At 37.6% G+C, this 23,516-nt stretch overlaps 1 protein-coding gene across 5 annotated transcripts in view; it reads left to right on the top strand.

Moving 5' to 3' along the window:
• The window catches only part of LOC139956014 (uncharacterized), a 183,547-nt gene that overhangs the window by 135,364 nt on the left and 24,667 nt on the right, over positions 1-23,516 (top strand). For all 5 annotated transcript variants that reach the window (XM_071955178.1, XM_071955177.1, XM_071955180.1 and 2 more), the window contains exons 26-35: positions 4,215-4,310; positions 13,826-13,904; positions 15,205-15,245; positions 16,220-16,407; positions 16,852-16,939; positions 17,810-17,886; positions 19,597-19,633; positions 20,949-21,046; positions 22,534-22,650; positions 23,084-23,241. In XM_071955178.1, the coding sequence (XP_071811279.1) occupies positions 4,215-4,310; positions 13,826-13,904; positions 15,205-15,245; positions 16,220-16,407; positions 16,852-16,939; positions 17,810-17,886; positions 19,597-19,633; positions 20,949-21,046; positions 22,534-22,650; positions 23,084-23,241 (979 nt within the window). The remainder of the gene's footprint in view (positions 1-4,214; positions 4,311-13,825; positions 13,905-15,204; positions 15,246-16,219; positions 16,408-16,851; positions 16,940-17,809; positions 17,887-19,596; positions 19,634-20,948; positions 21,047-22,533; positions 22,651-23,083; positions 23,242-23,516) is intronic.

Raw genomic sequence — 23,516 nt, 5'->3', positions numbered from 1 at the left:
ATGGTGAGATGTTCATTTTTAGTTCATTGGAAAGCTCCTAGCAGCACTCAGAGACAGAGAATGTGTCAAGGTATGAGTATCATCAGTTGACTTATCGACAGCCAGATTCTGTATATGAATAAAAGTGAGAGGCACCAAGGAGGAGCTAATCGAGACACTGAGAGAAAGCAATCATCCTACCGAGGTAAGAGTTTTTATCAATTTCTGGTATACAGCCAGAAACATGAATTTAGGGTAATTCTAGTGATTGTAGCCCAGAGTACTAGTGAGAGTAACACAGAAATAAAAGACCTTAACACTCAGAGAACTGATATGCCAGATAGAAGACAACATGGAGACTGTTCCAGTACCACACTGGATTTACAAGATTAGAGTCACTATCAGGAATCTGGATCTTGGACTCAAAGCACTGATTGCATTTACCAGGCATTGCTTTCATGTAACAAGTGATGGTGATGGCATGCTCTGTCAAGGAAGACACCACAATTGCAGCAGTAGGTATATAATATATATCAACCTTATTATAAATAATCATATTGATATTTATTGAGAATGATATAGAAGTTTTAACGTTTTGTCTTAAAATTGTTAAAGTTTAATTGCATGGCCAGATCTAAACCATTTGCACTTTGTCTATATGTCAGCACTATAGCCTATTGTAGCCAACCATGTGTTTGGTGCCAGTAGTTACCATCATCAAGGGAGGAAACGGATTGATACTAGCTGTATTTGAAGCCAAAGAAGGCTGGTATGATATATGGCCAAATGTATTACATAGCCTATACTTGTGACAATTGCTGGCTTTTGAGATACAAATACAAAATTTTGAATAAAAATGTCAACATTTCCTTCGTGGATGAAACAATCCAGACAAAGAAATAAGGTACTACTAGATCCTAACCTTCAAATATGTTTGAAATTAACAGCTCTGATGATACAACTTGTATAAGACTTGTGTATATTAACATACCTAACAGAGAAGCAGAAAACAAACAAGAAACCTTTGCTATTCATTATGTGAAAGTAATGGGTAATGCAATTGACTCCCCGTAAACTAAACATTCTGTTGTTTTCCTTCATAGGGACGGAGACAGTAGGTGTAGCCTGTTTGTTGGTTTTATTGCAGACTTCTTGTTCCAGAATGACTTAAACAGTATGAAGGTGATTTGAAGTAGTTCTTCAACACTCTTTCTCTTTCTGGAATGCAAGTCCAAGCTATTTTTTATTTTCTACAATCAGTTCATGTTGATTCCTTTAAAATACTAGGATAAAAAATTGCCTTGCACAGCTAATGTTTTGGTTCCTTTTTGGTGCCTTGCTGGAAACAAAGGAACCTATATGGTCAGGTTAGTATGCATATGTGTGTATGTGTGCGTGCGATGGTGACACTTGCTTGGGTCCGCAATAACTCAACAATGGAGTGATGTATATTTTTGTAATACTTAAGATGCTATGTAGTTGTACAATAGTGAGAAGGTGTGCCTTATTGTGTTTGGTACAGACATGAATATTACATGAAGGCCTGCATGGTACATGTAGGTCTAACTTTTTTGGGACCATCTGGGCTCAAAAAACCTCCGAGCCCTTTTTCCGCAGGGTGTGCCTAAATTTTATTTCCACATCAAATGCATTTTGGGACATCTTTCAGTTTGTTGGGCCAAATATTTTTGGGACCATTTTAGCCAACAGTTTTTGGGGTTCAATATTTTGGGGGCAAATTTTTTTTGAGCCATGTACTTTGTATGAACCAAATATGTTTCGAACCAAACTCTTTTTTTTTTGGGGGGGGGAGGGATTCAAATTTTTAGTTGCAATAACTCCACAACCAGAAATCAGATTATATCCAAACTTAGAATACAGTTATTGCTTAGTAGCTGTTACACATGTTATATTATGATATTTGGTGATGACATACAATACTTTAATATAGCAAGGAGCAATATAGTGCCTATTGGTATAAGTAGTGAAAAGTGTACAATGTTCTTTCTTCTCTTCAAAATAGTTCCAGCATAATTAATCCATGCAGCTGTTACTTCTCGTTTAGATAACTACAATAGAGTACTGTTCGTCCACCCAGCCTGTGAAATCCACAAACTTTAAGCCATTCAGAATTCATCTGCTCGATTAGTCACAAAACCCAGGAAACATGATCCAATTACTCCAGCATTGAGTGTAATACATGCCTGCCAGCTAAACAGCAAATCTTTTTCAAAATTTATGCTTTGTTGTTAAAATTCTACATGGCGAGGGGCCAACCTACTTGAGTGAACTGTTGACATGACATTGTAGTGGGTGCATTTTTCTCTCGAATGCCATGTGATTACCTTTGATTGTGATTAATCCCAACTTAATACTCATATTTTCATCATCCTTTATTGACTAATCTTGTTTTTATTTGTCTTAACTTCATAGATCTTAGTTAATACTAGTTTCTTTATTTTATTGATTGATTTATTGGTTTTTTTCTTTCTTATGTGAAGTGCTTTCAAATATTCTTTCATGTAAAGCATTTAATTAATTAATTACTATCAATACACTAGAAAAATTCTAATTCATGACCAGTTTCACATCTAAGACCCTGCACCTCGGCTGGGATTCTCCATGGGCGCTCATGAAAGACAGGTATCTGTTCAGACCAGTCCCGTATGCTCAAAGCTAAGTAACGATCTGATTTCTTCGTTGCGTCTTTTTTGGCATGTTGAAAAGTTACTATATAAAATGCTACATTTAAGATGGCTTCCCTATAGATGAACACTTTAATCTCCCAAACCATTGTTTTCTTATTATTATCCAGTGAAAACATCTTCAAATTTAACCCAACCAAAAAAAAAAAGGAAAAAATGCCTGCCACTCTTGCAAAAATTCTTTGGTTTGTGAGCTGCCCTATTAGTACTTAAAGTTCTTTGCTTCACTAGCCTGGCCAATATGGACAGCTTTCTTGAGAGAGAGGTCCTCTTCCGCAAGACGACGTCAATGAATTTGTTCATCAATGAACCCACTCATGATCCTGTCACGTGTGAGACCTTATGTTAAATTTTAAAATGTACGATGCTTTTGCTTTATTGCACAAGTCAGTGGTCTATCTGCTCATTCACCTCATTGATATTAATTTATACTAGTTTCTTTATTTGACATTGATTTATTGGTTTTATTTTGCTCATATAAAGTGCTCTCAGATATTCTCTCATGTAAAGTGCTATATCGATATGTTATATATATATATATATATATATATATATATATATATATATATATATATATATATATATAGTAATTAATAAATCTATATATTATCAAGTGAGAACATTTAAAAATTCACCCACTGAAAATGCGTGCCACATTGAAGCGATTGTTTGTCAGCTACCCTACTAGTACTTGCTTAATAGAAAAAAATTTTTATGACATTTAAGTTCTCTGCTTCACTAACCTGTCAATTATTGGTAACTTGTTGAAAGAGAGAGATCTCTGTCTCCAAGAAGATGTCAACGAATTTGGTCATGAAACACACTATTCTCTCACGTGTGAGACCTCATGTTAAATTCCGCTCATTCACCTTTTGGTCCCATGTATTAAATAAATGCCTTTCCCAGGTGATGTTCTTTCTACTGGCACAAAAATCAACAAGTTTCATCTTCATCAGTCACCCATTGGAAAGAATTATATATTTGCATCTTCTCCAGCAGTAAAAATAAATTCAACACTCATAATTGCATCTGATATGCTATCAATGCCATTGGGTGGCTATATATAAAAGAAAACTATGTTTCCATGTGCTGAAGTTTTCTGCCAGATTCCAATTAAGACACAGCTGGCCTGGTTGCTTTAGATGACAGTAATTTGCACAATATTTTATATGTGTTTTGCAAAAGAGAAATTTCTTTTACTAAACCCAGCTACGTCTACTGATACAACTAATGGTACAGTAGGATCTACAGTTAGTGGAGCAACACCGGTCTCAGCTGTATCTACTGATACACCAGCCAGTCCAGTTACTGAAAATGCAACAGGAACAACAGTTAGTGGAACAACACCTGTCTTAGTTGTATCTACAGATACACCAGCCAGTTTAGTTACTGAAGATGCAACAGGAACAACAGGTAGTGGAACAACACCTGTCTCAGCTGTATCTACTGATACACCAGCCAGTTTAGTTACTGGCGGTACAGCAGGATCTACAGTTAGTGGAGTAACTCCTGTCTCATCTGTATCTACAGATACATCAGCTAGTCCAGTTACTGATGGTACAACAAGAGCCTCAGGTAGTGGAGCAACTCCTGCCGGTCCAGTTAGTAGATTTAAAAATCGCTCAGGTATGTTTTTATAAGATAAAGATAAGGGTGGTTTTATTTCATCATTGTTTGTTACATCTTAGTGTCAATCACATTCTTGCGGTAATTAATCACCTTTACATGGTTCCTGATCATTCTAAACTGCTGTCAATCATAGCTAGTGAAGAGGTAAACAAAGAATACCAACAATTACCAAGTTAAGAGCTGCAAGAGCTACTAACACACTTTGACTGAAAAATTATGTAACAGACTATGCTAATGTAACAGTGATAATGCTAGCCTGGATGTGACTGACAGATTCCTTACCTGGCAGTTGAGGAAAGTGATCAATCAGTGTTAAGAACAAGTAGGTAATAGCCTCTCCATATACACTGACTGCATGGTACTGCAAAGTCCCAAGATGATCTACTTTAGTTAGTTTGTCTTGAAATATATGTTACTGTAGTGCATCCCACAGGGAGCCTTGTGTTGGTTGCACATCTGTCCCTTTCGGCGTTCGTTGCTGTACCCATTGTCACATTATCATTATAACGAACACGAAACAAATATTACGCTCTTTAGAAATGTAGAGTTTTATTGCTGAAGATGTCGCTTTTTAAGAAGTAATTGAGGTAATTATATGTATATTATATTTAAGCTTTTGTTCATGTTAGTATAGGGAAGTATAAGTGAGTTTGTGACTCACAAATTGTATTTTAGTTTGTACAACGTGGACCTATTCTCAGCGTGGGTTAGCCTATCGTGATATTGTGTATTAGGCCTAGGTTTATTGTTTCGAGAATGCATCACGATGGTATTCAAGTTCATTTTGAGTATTTTCAAGGGCTTAGTAAGTTCTGTACTCTTAAAATATGTTATTATAAGTTCACATGCCTTGTTATTGTTGTATTCGAGGGAATCGTGTTATTCGTGTGTTTCATTGTCTAGGCTAAGCGTGCCTTACGGTGAATTACTAAGTGTGTATAAAGTATTTTCGTACTATATTCCGATAGAGCGCCCTCTCATAACAAACAAGATGGCTGCGCCCATGTTATCGTTGAATATATGTGTACGTAATAGGCGAGCCACCCAAGTGAGCTTGAGTAACATTATCTAATTATTCATTAAGGTATTTTCTTTCTATATTCACCACTTTATGTGTTATCCAGCACTGATTAAGATTAAATTCACCTCTGTTGATATTGGTTTTGGACAAAATGTCTCTCGCTGCTGTGGTAACCACAATTAGTTCTTAAACGATGTACTCTGTAATAAGTTACACGTTCTGTGTACTGGGAACTGGTTGAGATGTAATTGACTAGATAAGTTGTGTTATTGTTTTATAAGTGTAATGCTCTGCCCATAAATGGACAGAGAGATTGTAAGGCAGACGTGCCGAGATTTAAATGTCGCAATCTCATCATTATTACTATTATGTGTTAAGTCTAGTGGTGCTCCCAGTTCTACCCTTGTCATTGTAGCTATTCAGACAGTGTGGAAACCAGCCTAATTGGGTCACAGAGAGTAGAGTTAGTCTGGTACACAATTTTAAGTGACTTTATTTTTATGTTTTGTTTCTCTTTTTATTATCTTTTAGGAAAGTTACCTGAAGGTGCTGCACCGTCCTTTTTGTTACGTAATCATATAATATAATCTCAACCATGCTATGTGAGAGAAGAAGTAATAAACCCCTCAGCCACCAGAACAAGCGGTGGTAGAAATCAGCACTCTCTCCTGCCTATTTATTCCCGCGTATCCTCACAAATGGTGTCAGAAGTGGGATACATGCAGAACAAATAAGGCATCAACGAGATAAAGGGCGGTGGCAGTATGTCGTCCAGGGCACTTAAGGACCTCCAGAAGCAGTTGGATGGGCTGGCGGCGGAACTGGCTAGAGCAAAGGTGGGAAAACCAGATGCGCAACCTAATACCGTATACGTTTTGCCCAGTGAAAGGAAGCTGCGTACTTTCACCGGGACCGATGGCCTACCAGTGATGACCTTTGTGGAGGACATCCGTACAGCATTGAAGTTGAGAAGGTTGCAAGGGACCGATGCAACTGAATTTGTCATGACGTACCTAGCCGGAGCTGCCAGGCAAGAAATTAGGCACCAGCCAGATAAAGTGTCCTCCGATGCAGATGCCATCCTCCGTACACTCTGTGAGACCTTTGGAGAACGGAGGAGTCAAGGTTCGGTGATGCGGGAAATCTGTAGTAGTGTGCAGAAAGATGGTGAAACTGTATCTGAGTTTGCTTTCAGATTGATGGCTCTCGCAGATGAATTTGCAAAGATCCCTGGCGCCCCCAAACCTGAAACTGCTATCAAAGAACAGTTTCGGGACGGATTGTTAGATGGAGTGCTGCGACGGGAGTTGAAGAGGCTCATGAAAGAAGATAAAGGAATAACCTTCATTAAATTAAGGGACTGGGCACTTGATTTGGCGGAAGAGGAAAGCGATTTCGTACCGAGGCGTACTCGACGAGCAGCTGTTAATAGTACGGAAGCTGCTACTCACCAACTTTCTGCTGTGGTAGAGAAACTTGCCAGCACTGTCCAGACCCAGGCTGATATCATGGAAGCTATTAGGGTGCAGCAAGGAGAGATCGTTTCCCGACTAGAAAGACTGGAGAGAGAGGGTCAACGGTATAAAGGTAGGGGGCGGCCCAGACCTGACAGGAAAGACATAGAATGCAGACGTTGTCACCAGATGGGGCATTATGCATCAGAATGCCAGAGCCCAACTCCAATTAATGTGCCATCGGGAAACTAAGCTCGCCCAGTTCCGTGAGCCAGGTACTGGGTGGTCCAGTTAAAGAGCAACAGGGCTCACAGGGAGTGGAGATTGTAAGTGCATGCCAAACCACGACGGTGCTTGTAAATGGAAAGACGGTCAAAGCAGATCTGGTCACAGGTTCTGAGGTTACCATCCTATCAAAGAGGTGTTTTTATGATCTGTTTGGCGATACACCCTTAGAACACATCAATTGGCTCAAGATCAGCTCTGCCGATGACGTCGAAATGCCCTACTTAGGCTATTTTGAAGCTGACATTCAGCTTGGGAAAGAAATCATAGTTGGCAGGGGAATTCTGGTTTTGGCAGCGGACAGAGACCCGCCCATGCTGGTTGGACTAAATGTCATCAAGGATATGGACCCAGCTTACCTTGTTCAGGAGTTAGGTCTCTCGACAGATACACCAAAAGCCAAACCCCAACCAAATATTCAAGGACTGGTGAGAGTCTGCGGGACTAGAGTTATCGTGCCACCTGAGTCTGTTAAAGTTATATCAGTCTCCTGTCCTTTTGTGCATGGTTCTGAGGAGGTTGTGGTGGAGCCACTAACCCAATTGCCTAAGGGTATATTTGTTGGATCAACGTTAAACCGGACTGGTAGGAAATTGAATCTGCAGGTACTGAATCTCACTAAAGAGAATGTTGTTTTACAGCCCCGAACGCCTCTGGGAAAGCTGGAAGTCCCATCTGTTATTCATGATGACTCACTATCTGTCACAAAAGTAAAGTCGAGTGTGCAGCATGTACATGTTTCAGTTGCTACTGCACAGAGAGAGCCCTGCTGGAAAGTTCCTCTCCCTGATAGCCTGACAGAAGATCAAAGAAACAAAGCTGTTGACCTTCTACGGAGAAATGCTGAGATATTTGCTTCATCAGATGATGACCTGGGCAATGCAGAAGGTGTCTCCCACAAGATACCTCTCACCGATGAAGTACCTGTCAGACAACCATTCCGTCGTATTCCACCGTCCCAATGGGAAGAAGTAAGGGAACACATTCGGAAATTGCTAGACAAGGGAGTAATTAGACCAAGTACCAGCCCTTATGCCTCTCCAATTGTTCTAGTACGGAAAACAGATGGTAGCCTTCGAATGTGTGTTGACTACCGGAAACTCAATCAGAAAACAATTAAAGACGCCTACCCCATCCCAAGGATAGAGGATTCAATCGACGCACTGCATGGGTCTCAGTGGTTTTCTGCTATTGACCTCCTTTCCGGGTACCATCAGGTTGCCATGGCAGAGACAGACAGACATAAGACAGGTTTCATTACGCCGTTCGGCTTATATGAATTCAACCGCATGCCGTTTGGATTATCAAATGCCCCAGGTACGTTTCAACGCCTTATGCAGACTTGCCTTCATGACCAGTTTTTCCAGTCTGTATTATGTTATCTGGATGACATATTAGTGTATTCCAAGACCTTTGAAGATCACTTGACCAATCTGCAGCGGGTGTTTGATAGATTGAAACAACAAGGTCTGAAGATCAAGCCGTCCAAATGTACATTTTTCCAGAGTGAAGTGACCTATCTTGGTCACAAAGTAACCCGTGCTGGGGTGATGCCAAGTCCAGACAAGATCCAGGCAGTTAAAGACTGGCCTGCACCGCGGAATGTTAAAGAGCTTCGGTCCTTTTTAGGATTCTGTTCTTTTTACAGGAGGTTTGTGTATAATTTCTCACAAACGGCCAAACCACTTCACACTTTGGTCTCTACCTGCCTGCATCAACAGAAGAGTACTAAGACTGTTCCTTTTACGTGGTCCGACGAACACCAAGAGGCTTTCAAAATTCTGAAGCAGAAATTATGTGAGAATGTTGTGTTGGCATACCCAAATTACACCTTGCCATTCGAACTGGAAGTAGATGCGTCACTATGCGGATTGGGAGCTGTGTTGTACCAAGTGCAGGATGGGAAGCGGCGAGTACTTGCCTTTGCCAGTAGAACTCTCCGTGGATCAGAAAAGACCATGGATAAATACTCCAGTTTCAAGCTAGAGCTGCTTGGATTAAAGTGGGCAGTCACCGAGAAATTTCGGGAGTACCTACTGGGACACAAGTTTGTTGTATATACAGATAGTAATCCTCTAGCTCATCTGGGAAATGCTAAGCTGGATGCAGTTTCTCAACGCTGGGTGGGTGCCCTTGCTGCATTTGACTTTAAGACGTTTTACAAGCCTGGAAAATCTAACACCGTAGCAGATGCCCTTTCCCGAATACCGCCCTTGTCCGACACCCTGGATATTGCTCCATCTGCTGAATGTACCCCCATGTGCACAATTGTCCCTGAGGATCTACAAATGGCCACAGTTGCAGCAATTTCTGGTTCAAAGAAAGAAATCAACTGCCCGGTGACGTCACCACTAGTATTTCCTTCATATTCTAGAGAACAACTCAGAGAATTCCAGCAGAAAGACCCCACCATCAGTCGATTCTACAAAAGTTGGTTATCAAATACCAAACCTTCGATGACTGACCGGAGACAGAATAAGGAATTGTCTCTCATGGTCAAACAATGGGATAAGTTACACGAGATGGATGGTTTACTGTATAGGACTTGTCCTGAAAGCAACACCAACCAACTGTTGCTTCCTAAAGTCTTACGGGAAGAGGTGCTGAAAGCTTGTCACGATCAGTGTGGTCACCAAGGTGGTAAGAGGACGACGTTGCTGGTAAAACAGCGCTGTTACTGGCCAAAGCTATCCAGTGATGTAATAGCATAATGCGAAGAATGCGATCGGTGTGTTCGTGCAAAGAACCAGCCAAAGATCCGAGAACCGTTAAGAAGTATTGTGGCCAACAAACCAAATGACATAGTGGCAGTTGATTTTACTCTCCTGGAGCGGGATACAGCGGGTAAGGAAAATGTACTCATCATCACGGATATATTTTCCAAATTCACGCAGGCAATACCAACAAAAGACCAAACTGCACAGACCACCGCTAAGAAGCTCGCCCAACATTGGTTTTTACTATTCGGGGCCCCTTGTCGATTGCACTCTGACCAAGGAAGGAATTTTGAATCGGCATTAATTCAACAGTTATGTCAGATTCATAACATAACCAAAACAAGAACTACCCCTTATTACCCAGAGGGTAATGGCCAAGCAGAAAGGTTTAACAGAACTCTACATAATCTGTTAAAAACACTTCCACCCTCCAAGAAAAGACGCTGGTCTGAGTATCTACCAGAAGTACTGTACGCTTACAACTGTACCCCTCATGCCTCAACTGGGTTTTCACCATTTTATCTGATGTATGGCAGGGAACCTATTTTACCTGTAGATTTCTTGTTGAGTCAACCCTACTCTCAAACCCCAGATTCAGTAGATGAGTGGATTTTCAAACATAATGAAGCTCTCCAGATGGCCCACAAGAAAGCAGGGGAGACTCTAAAACATCAGGCTGCAGCACGTAAACGACTCTTTGACAAACGTGCTGAGGACAAGCCACTGGAAGTGGGTACCATCGTATACACCAAAAGCCACCCCCGGGGAAGACACAAGATTGCAGATGAGTGGGGAGCTGATGTCTATAAGGTTCTATCCCGTCCAAACGACAACTCTGTGTACGAAATTCAGCTCGCCGATGGCTCTGGTCCAAACAAAATGGTTCACAGGAGGGAAATACGTCCTTGTCCATCACCCAGTCTACCAGTTCCACTACTCCATGGAAATCTTCCTAACAACACCGACGCTAGAGATATGTCCTTGCCTCGACTGAGGGTTCCAACATCATACCTAAGTGACAGTTCTGACGATTCTTCTCTTTATTCATCCGATGACGAGCAACCACGACTGCGTCGTAGCTGTAGAGTGAACCGGGGGCAACATACAAATCCATACAACGTCCCTAAAAGTTTTAAGTGAACATAGTTCTAGTCAGAGTTTCCTTATTGTTTTTGGCTTTGCTGACAAGATATCCTATTGGTTTTGAAGTCGTCAGTTGTGTTGCGTTTTGGCAGCATTATTTATCATCTGTATTATCAATACTTTTATTTCATGTTGATAGTTTCACCTTGCATCTTATTGAACTGCCTATTATATTGTTGTGTACTGTGGCAATTCAAACTTGAGTTTTATACTTACAAGTTAAGCTCACTAGTTGGTAGCTTAGTACAGTTGTTTTACGGCATTCGTTGTGATACAGTGCTCGATATTCTCGTTTTCCATAAGGGTTGACGATCAGTTTCAATATTTACTTTCTTGTTTTTCATTGTTGTTAAAGGTTTAATTCCTAAGTAGTTTGGGGACAAACTTAGTTCAGCAGGGGAGTGTAGTGCATCCCACAGGGAGCCTTGTGTTGGTTGCACATCTGTCCCTTTCGGCGTTCGTTGCTGTACCCATTGTCACATTATCATTATAACGAACACGAAACAAATATTACGCTCTTTAGAAATGTAGAGTTTTATTGCTGAAGATGTCGCTTTTTAAGAAGTAATTGAGGTAATTATATGTATATTATATTTAAGCTTTTGTTCATGTTAGTATAGGGAAGTATAAGTGAGTTTGTGACTCACAAATTGTATTTTAGTTTGTACAACGTGGACCTATTCTCAGCGTGGGTTAGCCTATCGTGATATTGTGTATTAGGCCTAGGTTTATTGTTTCGAGAATGCATCACGATGGTATTCAAGTTCATTTTGAGTATTTTCAAGGGCTTAGTAAGTTCTGTACTCTTAAAATATGTTATTATAAGTTCACATGCCTTGTTATTGTTGTATTCGAGGGAATCGTGTTATTCGTGTGTTTCATTGTCTAGGCTAAGCGTGCCTTACGGTGAATTACTAAGTGTGTATAAAGTATTTTCGTACTATATTCCGATAGAGCGCCCTCTCATAACAAACAAGATGGCTGCGCCCATGTTATCGTTGAATATATGTGTATGTAATAGGCGAGCCACCCAAGTGAGCTTGAGTAACATTATCTAATTATTCATTAAGGTATTTTCTTTCTATATTCACCACTTTATGTGTTATCCAGCACTGATTAAGATTAAATTCACCTCTGTTGATATTGGTTTTGGACAAAATGTCTCTCGCTGCTGTGGTAACCACAATTAGTTCTTAAACGATGTACTCTGTAATAAGTTACACGTTCTGTGTACTGGGAACTGGTTGAGATGTAATTGACTAGATAAGTTGTGTTATTGTTTTATAAGTGTAATGCTCTGCCCATAAATGGACAGAGAGATTGTAAGGCAGACGTGCCGAGATTTAAATGTCGCAATCTCATCATTATTACTATTATGTGTTAAGTCTAGTGGTGCTCCCAGTTCTACCCTTGTCATTGTAGCTATTCAGACAGTGTGGAAACCAGCCTAATTGGGTCACAGAGAGTAGAGTTAGTCTGGTACACAATTTTAAGTGACTTTATTTTTATGTTTTGTTTCTCTTTTTATTATCTTTTAGGAAAGTTACCTGAAGGTGCTGCACCGTCCTTTTTGTTACGTAATCATATAATATAATCTCAACCATGCTATGTGAGAGAAGAAGTAATAAACCCCTCAGCCACCAGAACAAGCGGTGGTAGAAATCAGCACTCTCTCCTGCCTATTTATTCCCGCGTATCCTCACATTACTATAAAGTGTTTTATAGAATGTTTACTTAACATTTATTGTGCATAATAGAACTTCCTTTTTAAGGTATTTGCGTTCTATATTGTGTAAAATTAGTCACTGTTTGCCATTATAATTGTGCCCAAATCAATACGAAAAAATAATATAACTCAAGAATCTGACAATCTTACATCTAAAGTTAGTCCAATCAGCTTAAATGGTATATCAATGGAGGTGAATTTGGCTTTCAGGTGTAGTCCGAGAGAATGAAGAATTGATTTTTCTAAGTTGATGAATGGTTTGTAACTCACTGTGTTATTGCATACAAAAGAAACTGAATTGTCGATACTTTTCCACTTTAAATAAAAATAAAAATAAATCTGCAAGCAAACTGTTAGGAAACTGTTTATCAACTAGTGAGCCTGTGTAAAAGAATGTGTAGAAGTAAGTTGGCCTGACGTTTCCATCCTTGCCTGACCTTCTTCAGAGGCTAAATGACTAGTAACGGTAACAGAAGGGACAAAAACATGCACAGAATACAGAGAGGTTAATGAGTGTGGTGAACACAGAGATAGATGTAAGGGGATTAGTAGACAAGGGATGGAGAGACGAAAGAAAGAAACCAACAGGGGAAGAGGAGAAGTATGAGATACACAGTGGAGTGACAAAGAGAGGATTAAGGGAAGGGGGTAGGGAATAAATTAGGGGTAGGGAATAAACTTGTAAAGGACAAAGACAAAAAGGTGTGGAGAAAATAGACAAATGAAAACTTAATAGACAGATACAAATAAAAATAGAAATAAAATAAAACTGTTAGCAAACTGCTTATCCACTAGAGAGCCTGTGTAGGAGAATGTGTAAGAGTAAGTTGGCCTGACGTTTAGATCCTAGCAGGATCTTCTTCAAAGGGAAAATGACAAGTAACAGTAACAGAAGGGACAAAAAACACGCACAGAATACAGAAAGGTTAATGAGCATGGTAAACATGTGTTCACCATGCTCATTAACCGTAATTTGTGGGTGTGCTGCATTCAAGGTGTGTGTAGGAATTGTTATGTAGCTTTATATGATCCATCCCTTGTCCTTGAGAAAATACGTTCCACTGTGTGACCGTTTTGTGGATGTGTGTTTAAGAGTCAATTAGTTTTTAGAGTTGTTTGTTATATAAGTAAAAAAAAATATTGTCAACCTTATCTTTTGCCCACAGGTCAATTGCTGACTGCAATAATTGTACCCTTAGGTGTGACCATCCTTGTTTTTTTAGTACTTTGTGGATGTTGGATAAGGTGAGCACTTTTTTATCAATTCTTGCTTTCAAAGTTAATAAAAGCTACTTTACAGGATTCCTTCTTGAACTTAAAAAATGACATTAGTATGAGAGTGGTCCTAATTTATTTGAAACATGCAGAACACTTAAACTAAGATAACTTATGGCACATAGAAATGTCTTAGTTGCACTACCATATAGCAATATACATTGTTTGCATTTTCATGGTTTAGCCTAAGTAGCACATAGCAAGTTCATTTCTCTCTTGTTTATGTGTTATGTTAGTGTATGCAGCAATAACTCTCATGGTTGAGTTGAATTTGTGTATAGTATAGGATCTATAAATATTGTTTTTGTCTATATGCCTCTAGAAAAACTCCTTGAAATGGATCATTAAAACATCGCTCATATTTCTTTACATTAAGTTACTGAAGTTATTTTTACTAACAATACATCATCTATATAATTTTTTGTTAATGCAATGATTCTATACACATCAATTGCCAGAGAATAAACTTGATTTTCTTAACAGAGAATAAAACTGTTAGAGGAAAATAAAAAGTAGGAGTCATACCACAATTCATAGCTACAATGACTTACACACTAGATTTGTCACTTCCAATGTCACTAGAGCATCAAATGAAGTTTTCAACTGACATTAGCTACCCACCATATGATATGATAGCTGATAGATTGAACAATCATGTCTCATACAAAGTTATCTATATCATGACAATTTTGAGTTTGAGCTAGAGGTATGATAAGAGGTATGATAAGCATACTTGCCAACCCACATGCCATCCTGTTCTCATCATGGAATGGTTCCAGTTCAATTATGATTGTCTAAATTGCTTTAAATCCTCCAACTTTTTAAATATTCCATATTTTATTTCCATATCTTCAACATGCAATTATAAAACTAGTGATGAATGAAAACACACCAAAGATGTCACCTCAATAGGTCCACAGTTAACTTGTCAGGTAGACGTGCACTACTCTATTGGTATAATACCCTCAAACAAGCTTCATGTTCTAGATATCTATCACAAAACTGGTTCAATCATTAAACACCTGCCTCCACATAACACCTACACCCTGTATGGTATAGCTGATGTAACAGTCATTCTGATCAGCAGTTTCCATAGCAACATATACTATTATACAACTTGTATCTATAGAACAAACAAATTGGCTGATGGGAAGAGTTATTAAAAGATGCAAGACACTAAGAAAATTCAGGAAACAAGAAAGAGCATGCTTAGGCAATACTTCATGTTATTTCATTATCACAATGCTTTCGTTAAATATTATCTTTACAGATGTTTGTGCAGACAGAAAATTAGAAGCTCATCTCCAGTTGGTGAGAAAGTTATAAAGATGTTTGTGTATATCAATATCAAATGTACAAAGTAAAAAAATATATTTCATACTTCAAAGCTTTATTTTGAGTTGTGTTGTAAAAGGCATTATTTGTTTGGTACAAATCACACATACTTAGCCACACCTCAGTCAATCTCAAGAGATTAATGTTGCTGCAACTGGTTGGTTGTCCCTAATCATATGCCCTTGTATAGAAAATTTAGTGTCCCACAGATATAAAGTTGTAATATATATATACTCCATTTGCGTCCATTTGGTGCATCCTTCTGATGGGTTTGTTTGTTTCTTTATCTTCCAGTAATCTTTGAGTGTGATACAACTGTACAGCAGATAATGACTAGGTCAATACTAAATAAATGCAGGCTTGAAGTGAATTGCAATTAGTAATGTCAGTATTCAGTTGTTTGACCACATGTTGAAAGTATGCAAGTTCCCCAGAAATAGAGTCACAACATGTTTATAACCAAGTTGCTCTAAAATTGTTCAGGAATTGTTATTTAAATATATCCAAGACATATGTTACTTAAATTTCCTATTTTGATCTTGTATGTTTGGCAAGGTTTTGGTCCCATCATGAGGTTTCAAAAATTAAATGTAATCTGGCCATGTAATATGTGATATGAAATAATTAGGTGTAGGCTAAACTGTGTATTATGATTGATTATGATTTTAAGCTGTGTAAGGGGACACATCAGTGAAAGAATCTACTCTTTACTTTCATATGAATGATCATTTCTATGTTCAACTACAGTCTTTCGAATTACAATTACTTTTGCATATGTTTAAATCACCTAACAATCCCATAAAATAAATGGTTTGTGTTAAGCTGAGTAGATGGCCAGCTCAGTTTTTGAAACACAAAGTTGAACTATTGTAGAGATTTCTGATTTAAATTCCATTCCTGGCAATAATAGCTAAATTTACAATTCAAAGTGGTTATACTCTTTTTCAAAGAACTAATTAGCAGCAGATTTGTGACTAATCCAGGATATAACCCCAACGAGACTGACAGTAATAGCAGTGAAGGGGAGCCGGAAGAATATGCGGATATTGATGACAAGCTAATCAGGATATCAGACTTGGTTATCTATGTCAAACAGAAGAAACAAAACAGAAAAGATAATTTCTTTACTGAATTTAAGGTATTTAAACTTTAACACAATCCCATTCAAAACTTTTAATCTTGTATCTAAAATTTTGATGAGACCTCTGACGTGACAATTGGGAGTGTAATCTGTTAATGTGCAGTTACTGGTTAGTGTAAGAGTATACTGATCAGATATGATCTGTGTACATACTACCTGATAATGCAGAGGACAAATATTTGAAACTGGGTGCTTTGCAGACAACCAGTACAATGGCTTAAACTTACACACATACTTGAATGCACAAGAAGACTGAATTCTATGACAGCCATTTCTTGTATGCTTGTTGTGTATATTTGCAAGTCAATATTTGCAAGTCAATATTTGCAAGCCAATATTTGCAAGTCTTCCCTTAGCTGCTGTACATCCACTTAGAAGCTGAATTATCAGTGGTAACCAATTAAACTGAATATCTTTATTGTATTGAATTCATTTCACCAGACATTACCTACAGATCAACTCTACCCGTGTACTGTAGCCGGAAAGCCAGAAAACAAATCAAAGAATCGCTACCTAAACATCCTTCCATGTAAGTTGAATAAGGACTTCTGGCTAATAATCATTTTAATTGTTGGGAGTATGAGAACATTTGCATAATTTTTAAATTCAGGTCAGTACATTTCACACCATTCAGTTTGGGATTTGAGATGTCCACGGTGGCCCAAATTAAAATTTTGGTTTTTGAATGTGTTGTCCCACAGCTGAATAATGAATAATATGGCTACTCATTTTGAAATTTAAAAAGTGATTAACCTTAAATGAAATATTTTTATGAATTCCAAACATAATGCTCTGCTCTGTACTTGGTATGCAGAAAACTTATTGAGTACAAAAGCCTCCCTGAAAGTGGTTGGAATCAAAGGTCACTTGAGGTCAACTGGTCAAAATCTGCAAAAGTAGTCGCAAGACTCTAAGAGTATTATAAACAACTTCATACTTGGCAGTGGATCAATCTTAAATATTTAAAGGCCCACTGTCTTTTTGTGGAGATCAGAGGCATAATGATTAAGGCATAATGAAAGTGGTGAGTACCCTTTCTTGTTTTGTTTTTATATGGAGGTCAAAGGTCATTTGAGGAATCGTTTAACATTAATTCCTACATTTGCCCTACTAGGACAGCTAAGCAAATTGCAAGAAAGACAATGTGTAACTACGTAGATTGTATTCAGTACAAATGCTTTGCAGTATATATCTTCTCTTACTGTCAGAATGCACTATTTCTGCTAAATGTTGGAAGTCTGATCCTTCTGATCAAATGTTTTTCGCCGTTGATATTATTTTTTTCTTTCCTTTAATGGTCATAAGTGTCCATGATGTGTACTTACTACCCTAAAGCTGTTTCATACATGTGAAGAAAAAGCTAAACAGAACTGAATTCCATTGAATTATCCATTCACAGATGACAATTCTCGTGTTATGCTGAAGCAAGTAATTGATGGTCCACACTCAGACTACATAAATGCCTCCTACATTGATGTAAGTATTAAATGTGATCCATACTCACACTACACAATGCCTCATATATTGATGTAAGTGTTGAATGAGATCCATACTCACACTACACAATGCCTCCTACATTGATGTAAGTATTAAATGTGATCCATACTCACACTACATAATGCCTCATATATTGATGTAAGTATTGAACATGATCCATACTCACACTATATTAATTCATCAGATATTGACGTATGGAATGTGATCCATACTCACAGTATATCAATGCTTCATATTGATGTAAGCATTGAAAGTGATCCATACTCACACTGTATTAATTCATCAGATATTGATGTAAGTATTGAAAGTGATGGATTATCACACTATACTAATTAATGCAAGATATATTGATGTAAATATTGAATGTGATCCATACTCACAGTATGTTAATGCTTCATATTGATGTAAGTATTGAATGTGGTCTCTACTGACACTATATCAATGCCTCATATATTGATGTAAATATTAAAGTGATCCATCTGCAGACTGTATCAGTGCTTCATATTAATGTAAGGTTGAATGTGATCCATACTTCGACTATATCAATGATCTTATTGATGTCAGTATTGAATGTGATCTATACTCACATCATATCAGTGCCTCATATATGATAAATATTGAACGTGATCCATAATCACACTATATCACTACCTCACTGCCTCATATTTTAGTATTCAATGTGGCCTTTCCTAAGACTATATTAATGACTCATGTATTTGATATAAGTACTGAATCTGACCTTGTCAAGTTTTCATGAATCTGCCAAATGTCACTAAAACTTAATTTGCTAATGTAATGCTATCATGATATTCTAGTTGAATGTATCCTTGAAAACTGGTTCAGTTGAATGTTTTCTCAGCTGCCAAGGTTCCCTGTACTTAGCGTTTCATCAAAATGCATCTTATTTTGAAATGAAATATGTGTTTAGCATGGAGTAGTTAGGTTGTCCTTGTAGTGACCCCAATGGAGGGAGATAGGGTGACACATATGACAGAGTAAAGGTTATTGATATACTGTATATTATGCTCCCCACTGGCGAGCTCTAAAAGTCAATCTTAGAAAGAATACAAATGGAATACATATTAACCTCACAGAGCTTTAAATCGCCACACAAAAGTGAAAACAAACGTTTTCTGTATCGATAAGTATATCATGCACATGAATGTGATTACGAGCACAGATAATAAGTAAAAGTTTAACATTGGTTGGAAACTTTTTGCAGGGTGTCCAACCCTCAACAACCAAAGGAGCTGTGGGGAGCCAAACAGTTAAAATAATGGATACTCTCACATATGTTAGACAAATACAGTTCTCAGCAGAATTTCCTGGATGGTATCATCCATTCTGCTAATGCCAGATGCATTAACAAAATTTCACAAAAGTCGAAAAATTTATATCTTTTGTTATACAAAATGCTATGAGGATAAAGTTGTTGCCGAAAGATGCAGGAATTTTTCCAACTGTTTGCCAAGAAATCAACTTCAGCCAACAGAAAATAATTATTTATGAATAGATATTAGTTAGAATTGTTGTACATTAGACCTTTATATGAACTATAAATTTAATTGCCAATCTTTATGATGACACATAAATGCTTAGACTCTGTTAAACCTGAACGATGTTGCAGCGTTACTACTTCAACAGGGAAACTCAAGTAACTGATTAAAGTTTCTGATTTCGCTTTCTCAGGGTTACAAAGCCCCAAAAAAGTTCATTGCAACACAAGGTATGTTTCCAAAAGGTCATTGGGGTGGTGAAGGTGTCACTAACAATTTTTGTGCAAAATTGTAAGGGTGCACTGAATAAAATACTAACACAGATACAGCTCTGCTTTTCCATTTCCCAATTATAATTTGGACCTCAGAAATTTCAGTAAAAAAAGATGTTGCCTGTTAGGTCCCAGGCTCAAATCTACAAATGGAATCATTATTCTCTTGTCCTATTAAAAATTGCTGTTTTGCAGTGTTTTTGAGTGTAGTGTTCCGTGGGTTTGGTATTTCTGGTTTACTAACACCGAATTGAGGTTAAACAAAATAGACTGGGTTGATTTCTCACTGACATCTAAACCACATTTCAGGGTTTGATTGTACCTAAACTTATGTTTTAATGTGTCAGGGCTTAATCTAGAGCCTAAATATTTCAATGAGCATGCAACATTTGGGCTGCTTGACACTGGGCACAACATTTGAGCCTAACACCAGCGCCTGACATTATTATTTAAGGGCTTTCAATCAAAGACTAAATATTTTAATGAGCAGAGCTGAGCCTAAGAGCTGACACTGGAGCTGACATTGAGGCCAACAATGGAGATGACGATGAGGTGGACACTAGAGCAGTACAGCAATATTTAGAATATAAAAAATCATGTTTTTGTCTGTGATCATGGCTTCATAAAATCAATGCTAAATATTAACATGTGTGAGCTGCTACAATTGGAAAGCTAAATACATGCAGTATCATAAACCACATCATTTTACATTATTGTTAGCTAAGTACTATGAACAATTAAGTCAACAAGTCTCTACCTTTTGTCTTGAACAATTTCCTGCAAATTCTTTTTAGCAGTGATTTTATTTTAGTAGCATTGACTGTGGCACCTGGTAGAAACTTCTTCAAAATTTATTACAACAGTAAAGCATCTGGTAAAGCTAGCTCTCTATAGAAGTAAGAACTCCTGCTACATTTGACTGTTAGCAATCTCTTACTGGTAGAACGTTACTCATTCACTCTTTCTTCGATTTCGCAGGCAGCAATACACAAGTAGCTTTGAAGGATTAATTTCTCTGATATGAACAGTTAATTCATCAAGGAACTAACTCCTAACCACAGACATTCTGAATCCAAATAAAAACATTCCCTAAATGTTTTGCATTCATTGAAAAGTAATGAAGTTATCAAATCATTGTTTAATTGCCTTTAATTGCATTAAGCTTGAAATGACTAAAGTCAAACTGTCATAAAAAAGTATGTCTTTAAGTGACCTTGTTAATCACAGAAACATTAGAAATTTTGATAAAATTATACCTGTTCTACATTAATAGGTCCCAATGAAGCTTCTTTAGTTGATTTCTGGCAAATGGTCTGGCAAGAGAATGTTGCTACAATTGTCATGCTGACATCGCTAATTGACGGAAAGAAGGTATTAGAAATTAAAATAACCTATAGCCTACCTACATCTTGTAAAAGGTTCATGTATGTCCATGTTATATGTAACCTATAAGTCTGTATACCAGCATCTTGTAACAGTTAACATATCCATCTTTAGTGTGACAGTTAGCTCTATCTACCTGCATCTTGTAAACGGTTCATGTATGTCCATGTTATATGTAACCTATAAGTCTGTATACCAGCATAATGCAACAGTTAACATATCCATCTTTAGTGTGACATATAGCTCTATCTACCTTCATCTTGAAAAAGGTTCATGTATGTCCATGTTATATGTAACCTATAAGTCTGTATACCAGCATCTTGTAACAGTTAACATATCCATCTTTAGCGTGACATATAGCTCTATCTACCTTCATCTTGTAAAAGGTTCATGTATGTCCATGTTATATGTAACCTATATGTCTGTATACCAGCATCTTGTAACAGTTAACATATCCATCTTTAGTGTGACAGTTAGCTCTATCTACCTTCATCTTGTAAAAGGTTCATGTATGTCCATGTTATATGTAACCTATATGTCTGTATATCAGCATCTTGTAACAGTTAACATATCCATCTTTAGTGTGACATATAGCTCTATCTACCTGCATCTTGTAAAAGGTTCATATATGTCCATGTTATATGTAACCTATAAGTCTGTATACCAGCATCTTGTAACAGTTAACATATCCATCTTTAGTGTGACAGTTAGCTCTATCTACCTTCATCTTGTAAAAGGTTCATGTATGTTCATGTTATATGTAACCTATATGTCTGTATACCAGCATCTTGTAACAGTTAACATATCCATCTTTAGTGTGACAGTTAGCTCTATCTACCTTCATCTTGTAAAAGGTTCATGTATGTCCATGTTATATGTAACCTATATGTCTGTATATCAGCATCTTGTAACAGTTAACATATCCATCTTTAGTGTGACATATAGCTCTATCTACCTGCATCTTGTAAAAGGTTCATATATGTCCATGTTATATGTAACCTATAAATCTGTATGCCTGCATCTTGTTATAGTTAATGTGTCCATGGTTAATGTGATAGCTATGAAAATGTAGGTCCGCCACATTTTCCTGCAGGCAAGTATAATCTATTTGAACAATAGATTTACTACCATGCTGACACAAAGGTCATAGTTATTACTAATTATGTCAATAGGTGGGTGGGCTGAATGTCCATTGTAGATTAGAACAGGTTTTAGTGAGGTAAACGTGGTAACCTGTATAAACCATCAACCTTGAAGTATGATTGTTAAGTCTAAGATCAGGATCAATGTTTACCCCTAAGTGCATTGCATGGGATAGGGAGTGTGGTGGGGAAGAGGTGTTGTGGTCACACTCTGTAGCCTTTAAGTGTATCATATTTTTGTTGAAGAAAGGCTCTCATGGATGAATCTGCACCACTCACAGCAATTATTCCTTTCCACTAAAATGTTCAATCCCATCTTCTTAATCGTCTCAGAAAGTATGTTTGAAGTATTGGCCTGACCAGGAATCAATTTACGGGGATTTACTCGTCAAATGTGAAAAACTGGAGGAACATTTCCAGTATGATTACAGAATGTTTACCATTGCTCTGGTAAGTTCATTTTTTATATGCTTCCTGATATTTAGCTATCTGCAGTTTATGGTCATATGAGTTCCTAAAATGGGTCTCTAACTGTATGTTGCTTATTAGTGTACGTGCGTGTGTGTGTGTGTGCAAAGGTTTAACAGAAATTTATACAAAACTAGCAAATATAAAGTTTAAAGATCAGTGCAAAACAGGCAAAAGTTAAATGTTGGGTCAAAAAACAGATATGTGTGTGTTCCATCATCACTGCAGCCAAGCAGAGTAGAAAATTAACTTTTTAGCATTTTCACACAATGACACTGCTAGCATATGGAGATATCCGTATTGTTGATATTGACTCAGCCTTTTCTTGAGATTTCTTTACATGTTTAGTAATTCCTAATATTATATTTCAGAGCTCAATATAACTAATATTTTGATTGAATTGTTTCCTGCCTAGAAACATGGAGGAGAATCCCGGACAGTTAAGCATTTTCACTTCACTGATTGGGGCGATATGAAAATTCCAGAATTCTTAGATCCAATTCTGGCTTTCCTGGAAATTGTGAGGAATAATACTAGTCAGAAAAAAGTCCCTAATACCATCGTCCATTGCAGGTAAAAATAAAGAAACAGAATTAAGGTTACTGGACCACGATATCCTTGCATTACCATTGTACATTGCATTTATAGCCTTTGGGAAGTATTGATAGTATCTTTATATCAGTTTGTATTTCAGTTGCATATTACCATAATTTTCAGGCATCTTGTATACTTCCCCCCCGTCAAATTCAGTGGAATGGTCCCCAGAAAAGTTTAGCAGAACTGTTCAAAACTTCGAACCATCAAGCAAAATGTGATTCACCCATGATGACATGCACAACAGACATCAC

The sequence above is a fragment of the Apostichopus japonicus genome, chromosome 2 (assembly GCF_037975245.1).
Source record: "Apostichopus japonicus isolate 1M-3 chromosome 2, ASM3797524v1, whole genome shotgun sequence".
Classification (NCBI taxonomy): domain Eukaryota; kingdom Metazoa; phylum Echinodermata; class Holothuroidea; order Aspidochirotida; family Stichopodidae; genus Apostichopus; species Apostichopus japonicus.
Note: the sequence above shows the minus strand (reverse complement) of the source record. Positions and strands in the feature narration are given on the sequence as shown.